General features: G+C 38.8%; 2 protein-coding genes across 2 annotated transcripts; both read right to left on the reverse strand.

Moving 5' to 3' along the window:
- Positions 1-2303: 2303 nt before the first annotated feature.
- Positions 2304-3188, reverse strand: LOC116110254. The gene is made up of 2 exons (XM_031396476.1): positions 2769-3188; positions 2304-2726 (listed from the first exon to the last, which is right to left on the reverse strand). The coding sequence occupies exons 1-2, from the start codon at positions 3186-3188 to the stop codon at positions 2304-2306; spliced, it is 843 nt and encodes a 280-aa protein (XP_031252336.1).
- A 4580-nt stretch (positions 3189-7768) lies between these two features.
- Positions 7769-10737, reverse strand: LOC116110265 (disease resistance protein RPM1-like). Its single transcript, XM_031396486.1, has one exon. The coding sequence runs from the start codon at positions 10613-10615 to the stop codon at positions 7769-7771; it is 2847 nt and encodes a 948-aa protein (XP_031252346.1). The 5' UTR covers positions 10616-10737.
- Between the last annotated feature and the right edge of the window lie 772 nt (positions 10738-11509).

Genomic DNA, 11509 nt, shown 5'->3' on the forward strand with positions numbered 1-11509 from the left:
CAGAAATGTATTTTGCTTCTGCCGTGGACTGAGCTGTGGTGTCTTGCTTCTTGGAATGCCAGCATATGGCCCCTGAATTCAAGAAGAAAACATAAACTGATGTACTCCTCATATCATCAATGCATCCAGCCCAATAACTATCTGAGTAACCAACAAGCTGCAGGTTTTCAACCTTCTTGAACCATATTCGAAGCTCAACACTTCCTTTAACATAACTCAGCACCCTCTTGGCTGCCTTGAGATGGATTTCACTCAGGTTGGTCATGAACCTAGAGAGAACATTGGTTGCAAACATTAAATCTGGTCTAGTGGTAGTCAAGTTCAGAAGACAGCCAATGATGCTTCTATACATTTTTTCATCAACCTTGTCAGCCCCATCATCCTTGCTCAACTTCAAATTCATAACTAGTGGAGTGTCCACTGATTTGCATCTGTCCATATTGAATTTATGCAGAATTTCATTGGCAAACCTCCTTTGATTAACAAATATGCCATGGTGACTTTGGTGTATTTCCATCCTAAGAAAGTAGGACATTTATTTCCCCAAGGTCATTCATCTCAAATTCATTGTGAATGGCTGTTTTGAAATCAACAAGTTGAGTTGAGTTGCTCCCCATGATGAGTAAATCATCAACATACAATGAAACTATGGTGAATTCATCTTCTAGCCTCCTCACATATAAAGTGTGCTCATTAGCACTCCTTGCATATCCAAGCTGATCAAATACTCATTAATTTAGCTGTACTAGGCTCTAGGAGCCTATTTCAGGCCATATAGGGCCTTTCTCAGCAAGTACACCTTATCCTCCTACCCTTCCACTTCATATCCCTCCGGTTGCTCCACATAAATTTCCTCATTGAGCCAACCATTTAGGAATGCAGATTTGACATCTAATTGGTAGATTCTCCACTCAAATTTGGCTGCCAAGGCAAGGAGAAGCCTTATAGTGTCATGCCTCGTCATGGGTGCAAAGGTATCTGAAAAATCCACACCAAATTGTTGAGCAAAACCTTTAACCACTAATCTTGCCTTATGTTTGTACATTGATCCATCAGGTCTCGGCTTCTTTTTATAGATCCATTTTACTTGAATCACTCTTCTGGTTATTGGTCTGTCAACTAACTTCCATGTGCCTTTCTTTTCAATCATTTTTATCTCCTCCTCCATTGCATTCCTCCAGACCTCTGACTTAGCAACCTCCCTAAAGTTTGCAGGCTTAAGCATGACTGCATTACACTCTCATAAACCTCTGCCAGAGATCTTGTACCCCTGATTGGAAAATCATCATCCAAATCTGCCTCTGCTGGATCATCAAATCTGCCTATTGTTGTGTCTGTAATCTGCTCTCTTTTGTCTTCTTCAGCTTCATTTTTCATCCAATTTTAAGTCCTTTTTTCATCCACCTTTACATCCCTTGTGATGTGTATTTTCCTGGTTGCTGGATCATAAATTCTATAGGCCTTGGACTGCTCACTGTACCCTATAAAAATTCCTGTCATTGCCTTCTCATCTAGCTTACTTCTTTTGGTTGCTGGAATGAGAGCATAACACACACTCCCAAAGATTTTCAGGTTTCTAATCGAAGGCTTATTCCATACTAGGCTTTATAGGGTATTTGATTGGTTAAGGCTTTAGTAGGGAGTCTATTAAGTAAATAGACCCCTGTATTTACAGCTTCTGCCCAAAAGGATTTGGGTAGTTTCTTCTCTGCAACCAAGCACCTGGCCATCTCCATGACAGTCCTATTTTTCCTCTTATTGATTCCATTTTGCTGTAGAGTATAGGGACAACTGAACTGATGAACAATTCCAGCTTCCCTGCAGATGTTCTCAAATTAGTTGGAGGTATACTCACTCCCATTATCATGTCTGATAGCCTTAATACTTAGACCTGATTGTTTTTCAACTTGCAATTTAAACCTCTCAGACACCACTGCAACTTCACTCTTCAGTTTCAAAAAATAAGCCTAGTACATCCGGGAATAATCATCAATGAAATTAAAGGATAAAATATTTGCTTCCATTTAGGGATGGTGTTTGCATAGGTCCACACACATCCGTATGGATAAGCTGCAGCCTCTCACTAGCTCTATAGCCTTTGTTTATAGGGAAAGGTAATCTACTCATCTTCCCTAGTTGACAGGTGACACAAATGGTTTTGGTTTCTGCAATTTCGGGCAGATCACAGACCAATTCTTTGGTCTGAATTTCCCTAAGGCTATGGTAATTGAAATGGCCTAATCTCTTATGCCACAACTTAGACTCATCCACATTAACAACATATGCTTCTGGTTCTTGTTTTTTCAGCCTAATAGGGAAGCTTTTTCCATCATCTTAACTCTCATCAACTCATTGCCTTCACTGTCCAGGATTGTGCAAAACTGATCCTGGAAGTGTAGGGCATACTTCTTCTCAATCATTTGTCCAACACTCAATAGATTATGGCTTATATTAGGCATATACAAGACATTGGGAATGAGTTTGATACTTGTTTTTGATTGCACAACAATATTTCCTCTCCTTTTCACAACCACAAATTCCATATTTCCAACCTTGACTTTGGAATGGTAAGACTTGTCCAAATTCACAAAGTCCTCCAGGTTTGTTGTCATGTGATTGGTGCACCCACTGTCTATCAGCCAATCATCATTGTGAGCTTGAATTGCAAAGCATGAAGCCACGAACAGTTGCTCTGGATCTAAGTTTGGCTGCTGGTCCTCCACAATCTGTGCTTGCTACATTGACTGAGTTGGTTTGTTTTTGCACACCTTTTCAATGTGTCCATATTGTTTGCATTCTCTACATTGTATATTAGGCCTAAACCAGCACTTTTTTTCACCATGCCCCTTCTTCTGGCAATGAGCACATGGTGGAAACTCTCTCACTCCAGTCGGTTTGTTCCACTGGTTTGTCATCCCCTCTTTTCCTTTCTTTTCTCTCGCAGGCCTTTTGCTTCCACCTTGGCCTTGTTTGCCTTTGAATCCAGCCACCATTGCACCCTCACTAAAGTCCTCTTGCCTCAACAATCTCCTTTGTTCTTGCGCTTGCAAGGCATTTACTAAATCAGTGAGAGTGATTTGTGTCAAATCCTTAGAATCCTCAAGTGAGGATATCTTAGAATCAAACCTTTCAGGTAGGCTGACAAGAACCTTTTCCACTATCCTTTTATCTATCATCTCCTCTCCCATTAATTTGATTTTGTTCACTACATTCATCAACCTATCCATATATTCCTTTACCGTTTCAGACTCCTACATTTTTAGCATTTCAAACTCCTTCCTCAAGTTCAACACCTGTATACTCTTTGTTGTATCACTGCCACCGAACTCCTCTTTGAGTTTATCTCATGCTTCCTTGGCTGTCTCATTTGCCATGATTCTAGTGAACACTTGCTCAGTCACTGCTGCATAGATATGAGACAAGGCTCTAGGTGATTTGGTGGCTTCTTCATCGTGCAATATGATCTGGTTCATGGCGGGGTTTGGCCCCAGCACAGGTGGTTGTTTATCCTCTTCAACATACTGCCATAATCCTTGTCCTCTCAAGAATGTTTTCATTTTGACAGCCCAAATGTGATATTGATCCCCATTGAAGGTTGGAGGAGTTAAGGAGGTTGTGTGTTGTGCCATTGAGTCAGGTTGTGTGGAACTTAAAATTGGTTTCTGCATAACAAGAGTTGAGAACGTGAATGAGAAGAGATGAATTTATCAGGCCCTTAAGATCAGTAGAGCTCTGATACCATTTGTTGGTTCAAAAGAAGAGATAATCAGAGTGAAATAAGAGAATTTGGAAGGGAATGAGACGGCAACAACTGAGTATTTTTCACTCTCTGTATTTCATTCATTGAGTAGAAACTTTTATACAAGTGATACACTGTTTTACCTACTGCATTACAATAAAAAATAATACATTTGAAATTCAATCAATGCAAATACCAAATCAAGTCATAATCTCAACAAACATGTCAAATAAGATTAACTTGATTGCCTTAAAGTCTGCTGCACCAACTACTGCAGCCTAACAAAACAAAACAGCAATTTGGGCTCAAAAATACAACTTGAACCTTCTGCCGGATTTTTGTCCCATTTCTAGCAGGTTATCACCTACATCATCAGTTGTGCTATTTCCTTTTCTTCTCCATTAACTTCAATAATTCCAAGGTAATGTGTTACTTGAATAAGTACACGTATACAAACAATACAGTAGGGTAAAAAAAAAAAAAGAAGTAATCAGCAAACTTGACAATACAAAGCATGTAAAATCTGGAAACTTCTACTTCCAAGGATTTAGGAAAATTTTCTATAACCATGAGGCTACCCAAGAGCAGATTGATGCATGTTCAAGATCAATCTTGCTGCTGAATCAAGGACAAGTCGGGGCCATTTTTCAATGTTGTTGATGATTCCCATTCTGCTAGTACTTCTCTATAATCTTATCTGAAGTATGTTAATATGCCTACTACCCCTGCTGGGTTAAGTTTTTTGTGGTCGGGCATCTTTGTCATGGACTCTAGACTTATGACAGTTACAACTCAGAGGCACAGTAATGAAGTAGATTATTGTTAAGCCTCAAGATTTGCTTCTGAAACTTTCTAATGACTTATTTTGCTTGCGAAAGTAAATGTTAGATTCATTTTTTTTTCCCTCAAAAGTATTTTCTGGGGACTGTAAAATGTTCCTAATCTAGATTGTACTTGCTGGCTTGGTAACTGATTTTAGAATTAGTGGTTGATTTGGTTTCCTTTTTGTTTCTTTCATCTCTATATTTCAGATCACTAGTGGAATGATAAGGTTGGAGGCTTTGCTGGGACCTCTGCTTGATCTCTGCTCTGTCAAAAATGTAAGTTTAGAGTATATATCTTTTTCCTGAAATTTTTGTGTAAAGTACTTAAGAATCTAATATTGCTCTCAATATTCTTAGGGTTGGGAAGGGGATGGCTAGACCATTAGTTATGGCATAGATTCCTTAGTTGTTGCTTTAAGAGTGTTGATCACACTTTCAAAGCATGAACCAACAACTAATTTTAAGCGATTGAGCTTGATATTTGACTCTTGCAAGAGATGCCATTTGTAGTCTCCATATGAGTGAAACTTAATATCTGGAATGTATATGATTATCAGCTTCTGAAAATCAATTATTATCTTCTTCGGTTCTTTCTTTCTTTTCCTACTTTCCTCCCTGATTTTATATGATATTAACATAGCACAAGGGGTCACATTTCCTTCGTGAGAACTCTGATTTTGCATTCACTATATGCTGTGCAAATTATGAAGATGAGTTTTATAAAGGTACTTAAGATAATCCCTTGTAATTAATTGAAAGTTATTCATTCCTGTATGTGAGTTTGTGTTGTATGATTTTGTTATTAACTTCTCCGCAAATTATATGTCTTGTCTTTTGCTGAGGAATTGTTTTCTTTTACAGGTTGTCATTGTTAGTAGATCTCTACATATACTACATGTGTTCTTGAAGCAACTTTTGACTTTTGAAAGGAAAGCTGAAGAAAGGTATCACTTATATCTTGTTTACACACATATTATACATTCTTTAATCCGTTTCATGAGTGCATGCTCATCTTCGAAGTTCTGTTTAGATTTACCGGTCTTATTTGACTGTCTTATGAAATCATATTTTCTTCTAGTTTTCTCTGTCTGTCTGTCTGTCTCTCTCTCTTTGTCTCTGTCTCTATCACTGTCTCTGTCTCTGTCTCTCTCTCTCTTCCTCTCCATAGTATCCAAAAAATGGATCTGACATGGTCTAAATGATTTCGTAAGGGTGGACGCTGGTCTAACTGGGGACCACTCTTGAAAATATTTCTGTCTCTGTTTCTTCCAAATATTATGTTGTTCATATCTGAGTTTTAATGTGAGACCTGCTGTGTGACCTCCTTTTTTGAACTCATATCCATTAATTCTTGCCTTTTAGCATTAACATTGTCTGACTAAGCATAAATAGATGTGTTGTTTAATTGGATCAATAAGATGTTTTGTTATCCTTGTCTCTGTTAGATTAACAATTGACATTTAAACTTCAATTTTGGCATGGATTCAGATTTCTTTTGTGCTATCTAGATCCAGAAGTGTATTGTTATCTGCATTATTAATAGCTAAGGATTACATGTTTCATTGTGTGTAGTTTAACATTTTTATTTGTATATTATTTGCCCCACAACTGTGTCATTTCTGGATATAGTAATACTGTATATGAAAGGAAAATGGATGTATCGGTTTTGAATTGGTTAGGTTTATCCTTTGTTTCAAGGTTGTCTCAAGTAGCCCTCTAAATACCCTACTTTTACAATCCATTTATTTACTTGGCCCAAGACAAAAACCAGGCAGGGAGAAGAAATATTTTAGTTACCTGTCAAGAAAAATGTGAGGTTATGTATGTGTATATTGCAACCATCACTTCATACGAGTAGAGATATTTGTGGTCGCATGCAACTGGAGTAGGAAGAGTTAAGTAGTGGTGGTAATTGCTATGATGATAGCACAGAACATTTCATGTAATTCAATCTAAGACTACTCTAACCCGACGGATCCTTCATATAAATGAGAGATGATAAAACAAGAATCAGATTGGTGTCAGCTTTTGTTGCAAAAATTCGGAGATGGTATTTTTGTTTGAATGTGTCATCCTTTAAATTTAAAATAGCCTATGGTGATGATTATGGGTTACTCAATATCTTGTTGTCGTCAACCATTTTTCCCTCATCGGAAATGCCCCAACTAGGATCATAGGTAGGATATCATGGATACTACACCTTATCATTTGTTCGCTTCACTGAATATGTATGGAAATTCAACTAGTTTGTTTCTTTTCATCTGCTAGTTGGCTGATAGCTCCATCTTCTGTTTGTGATGCTCCTAGCATGTCTCAACAAATGCAGATTTAGTTTTACTGTTGACAAGGTTTAAAAGGGTTCATTTGAATTGGTTTGTATGATCCATTTTTCTGTAGCAATAAGCATTGTACGTTTTGTTATACACTTGAAAAGAAAGCTGTGCAATGTTAATGAATCGAGTCTTGTACTGTTGTTTTAATTGAGCTTTGAAAACTGTAAATGTAATTTATTAGTTGTGTCTCCAATGATATCTTCGAAATATGATAATTAATTTTCATATAAATCTTGTCATAAAGATTTATCTTCAAAGCAATAAAACTGGAAGAGATGTTTACTTGCACCAACATTATGCAATTAGCTATGCATTAAAGGGGTAATATTACACCATTTTTTTTAAACGCCAGTAACATTATACTTATAACTCTATCTCATAAACTTTCTTTTACAATCTTGAGGTGACAACTCGCATTTGGTCATAAATGTGTTATGTCGATTCATTTGCGAACTGATCAATTATGAGCACGAAAGTTTATAAGATTGGGTTGTGAATCAATCTTTATCCGCATTAAATTAGTGTAATATGTACATTTATTTTTTTATTCACAAAATAAAGAAAAGATTCTATGCACAAGATTTTATGTAGTAACTATACATTTATTTTTTAGAGTAATGCTAGGTTCACATCCTAATTTCATAATCTTCTCCATAACTTTTGACATGACAGTTCATCATTGGTCAACTCATAAAATTGGTATTACCTACTTGTAGGAGTCTTGTTTACTCATTTATGAGCTATCTAATGACGAGTTACTACGGCGAGATTGTGAGAAAATGTTGTGTACCTGTCATTATTATATACATTATCCACACGCGTTATTCACACTTTTAATATTATTTAGACTTAAAGAAACGACTTCGTATTAACTACTTCCAACGAGTCTGAAGTTCCCAGCTGTTGATGACAGTGTTAAGCATAGGAGCATTTTCCCCTTCACTGAAACTCTCTAGTGAATAAACTTCCCAGCCCCCACCTCTCCAGTAAGTTGAATACACTTCAGGAATGCGAGCAACTCTCCAATAGTCTTCACCTTCTTCATCTGGACAAATCGTCTTCAGCAATTTATGTGGCATGTCAAAAAACTCCAGCACTCTCAACTCACTCAGATGCTCAATTCCCAGTGGCACCTTCTCCAACGACTTGCACCGCTGAATGCTAAGCTTTTCGATGCATGGCATCGCCCCCTCCTGTATTTCCACGAATCTCAACTCATCAAACTTGTCCAGCCCCAGTTGCTTCAGTTTCTTGAACCCACCGGCCATGAAGCAGAGGGTGTCTCCATCGTATACTTGAAGCAGTTCGAGATGAACGAGGTTTGGAAGGTTCTGCAGAAACACCAGTGGATCTTCCTTCAATCTACTCCATCTTAGATAAACTTTAACCAAGCTGTGAGCATAAGCTATCCAATGAGGTAAACTCTCCAGCCGTCCAACCAAGTAGAATCTTTGAAGGAACTGAGGTGGATGGTAAAGGTGCTGAAGATCAATAATCTCGTTCTCGTCCGTCGACATTATTGACAATGCGCGAAGGTATTTCAGATGTTCGATAGACGAACACAGAGTTTTCCCATCTTGTTTTCTCAACTTTAGAACGCCGAGTCTTCTAAGTTGAGTTAACTTGCCAAGCTCTTGCAGTGTCCCGACATGGTTTGCCTCAATGAAGCAGAGCTTCTGTAAAGATTGAAGAACACCAATATTCTCTAAACTTTTGAACCCATATTTAGAATTAGTATAAGACTCGTATTCATATCGGTAAACCATCAGATGGCGAAGCTTTTTGAGGTTGAGTATCTCAGCAGGCAATTCAGTGACATAGGCATGTTTAAGATCTAATGTCTCCAGGTTCTGAAGCTTCCCAATGAATCTTGGAATCGTTTTCACCTTGGTGTTTCTCAAGCTTAGGTACTTCAAATAATACAAGTTAACAACTTCAATGGGAAATTTTGTGATTGGTGTGCCTCGCATATCCAAGACGCCAAGAAGCTTAAGCCCGCTTGGAAAAAGTGAATGCAAGCATGGCTTTTCTACGATCCCAAACATGAATAGAGACCGCAATTGACAAGGGCTAACACACCTGTTTGGCTGAACATTTTGCAGTGTATTGTGTACTGATAACCGTCGAACTCTGTCTGGCCATATTGCGTTCTGATTGATGTGTTCTTTAGCTATGGCTGCAATGTTGTGCTCTCTGGACTTTGATATAATGATTTCCCTCAGAAGGTCGTGGATTCTACAAGCCCTTACTCTTCCATCACTTCTTGTTCCAGCCACTTGCATCAGGCTTCTGTTCAAGAGGTCGCTGAAGTACTCCCCCGCAACTTCTTCCAGTGTCTTTCCTTCTTTCGCTTCAACGAATCCTTCTGCCGTCCACAACCGAACCAGTCTCATTGGTTCGATTAAATGATCCTCCGGAAAGATACTCAAGTACAGAAAACAAGCTTTCAAATGGCATGGCAAATCATTGAAGCTAAGTGAAAGCACTTTCTTCAAATTCTTGAGTTTGTCATTGCCTTCAATCTCAGCACCAAGACTCCGACGAACTATTTCCCATTCATCAATCCTCCGCCTGTCTTTCGCAGCCAAAACCCCACCAATCGCCACTATCGCAAGAGGAAGTCCTTCACATTTCTTCAAAATACACCTACAAATTTCTTCCAGGTGTGGAGGACAAGCGTTTCCATGAAACGTTTTGGTGCAAAAAAGAATCCAGGACTCTTCAGGAGGCAGTGGCTGCATATTATAGACCTGACCTTCGGATTCTATCCGAGAAGTGAAGGCTAAATCAGCCTTACGCGTAGTGAGCATCACTCGGCTGCCACAATTGTTGGTAGGCAAAGCATATTTCACTCCATCCCAGTCATTTATATGCCACACATCGTCAAGAACAATCAAATACCTCCTTTCCTGAAGAATATCCTTTATTATTTTCTTCAACCCATCACTGCTCATCGTCTCCACAGCCTTCGGAACCGATTTCCTAATCGCTCGAAAAAGCTGCTGAAGCATATCTCTAAGAAGCTCCTCCATCTGGAAGTTTCTTGAAACAGTGATCCAAGCATGGATAGTGAAGTGTTTTTTCACTTGTCTGTCGTCATAGACTTGTTTTGCCAGAGTTGTCTTGCCCAACCCTCCCATCCCCGCCAGTGAAACCACTTGGCGGCCTAAGCCACCCCCCACTAGCAACTGAGCCACCTTCTCTTTAGGCCCATCAATGCCAACCAAGTCAGTCTCGTCCAAAAGAAGGGCGTCCCCGCGACGGTCATTCCATGTATTCGTCGAGCTCGAACCAGCCTGTTCAGCTGCTCGGAATTTCTGACGGAGTCTGATGTGTCCCTCGTAAATACTTCTGATTCTCGAGTTGATTCCCTGGATTTCATACCCTATCCGATAACGAGCCTTCATGTTCTTAATACAACACGAAAGCTTGTGCAGAAAACCGTAAAAACCATCACCGTGATTGTGAGCAAGAAGAAGAGAGAACTCATCTAGAACATCTTCGATATCGTGAGCGACATCTCTGATTTGTTTCACCCATACTTTAACTTCTTCGTCAGTTTCATCTAAACAGTCAGCGATTCTCAAGAACACCTTCATGCGCTCCAGTTCGGCTCTCACGCAAACAACTTCTTCACGACCACCGCTTATCAGTTGCACCTCGTTTGCGAAGAATGGTGTAAGCTTATCGAGTACAAACATAACGGCTGTTTCTGCCATGAGAAGCGGCAGTAAAAGTAGCTGTAAATTGTTGTTTGAAAGAAGAGTAAAAGAAAAGTATACGTAAATTGTGGTTTCAAAGAAGAAATACAATTATAAGTAGCTGTAATTTGTGGTTTCAAAGTAGAAGTACAAGTAGCTGTAGTTTGTGGTTTCAAAGAAGAAAGAAATTGAAACATCAAGGTGGGAGTTTCTTTAAGGGTGTGAACCCACGAATTTATAGTCTCTCATCTTCACTTCTGTTGCTACTTTCGTGTTAATTCCGCCATTAACGTCATGGTGATGTTAGAACCCAATAAAGTTTAGATTAAAACTTATATACGACAAGAAACAAATTAATGATTTAATTTTCTTTTTTTACTTAATTTAGTGAAGGTAATGCTAATTTACAAGAGCTGATGTAGTATAAATAAACACTGAATGGCGTTTGGTTGGGGGTAGCTTGGGGTTATCGGAGTTACGTCAATCTTATATTATTTAACTATCACGTTTTTTAGGTATTCTAAGATTACTTTGATAATTTTTTTTTTAATTACAATTCTATCTCTTATTAATAAAATTTTAAGATAATAATACCCTTATTTTTAAATTTATTTACATGAATATGGTTTTTACTATTTCACTCCAATTAATTAATTTTTTGGATTAAATTACCCTCGAATTGAAAACAAATTGCAGTGCAGCCCACTCAAGCCATCACCCCCACCCACCTGTTGTTGCCGGAAACCACCGCTGTGGCCAGCCGCCGCCACTGTCGGAACGACGCACAAAAGGCCGAAAATAGCCGTCGTGTGTCCACGACCAGATCTGTCACGTTTGGCCATTTTCGACCAGATCTCTAGCCAGAAACTGCCATACGGCGCATAGAGGTCATTTCCTGCCTTCCGTGCGCCA

The sequence above is a fragment of the Pistacia vera genome, unplaced genomic scaffold, assembly GCF_008641045.1.
Source record: "Pistacia vera cultivar Batoury unplaced genomic scaffold, PisVer_v2 Contig1180, whole genome shotgun sequence".
In the NCBI taxonomy this organism is placed as follows: Eukaryota; Viridiplantae; Streptophyta; class Magnoliopsida; order Sapindales; family Anacardiaceae; genus Pistacia; species Pistacia vera.

Excerpts from the sequence above, each read along its gene's own strand:
- LOC116110254 (XM_031396476.1), bottom strand. The coding sequence starts at position 3,188 with ATGGGAGAGGAGATGATAGATAAAAGGATAGTGGAAAAGGTTCTTGTC. Across the intron at positions 2,727-2,768 it reads AATATGGACACATTGAAAAG|ATTGTGGAGGACCAGCAGCC; the intron begins GTGTGCAAAAAC and ends TAGCAAGCACAG.
- LOC116110265 (XM_031396486.1), bottom strand. The coding sequence starts at position 10,615 with ATGGCAGAAACAGCCGTTATGTTTGTACTCGATAAGCTTACACCATTC.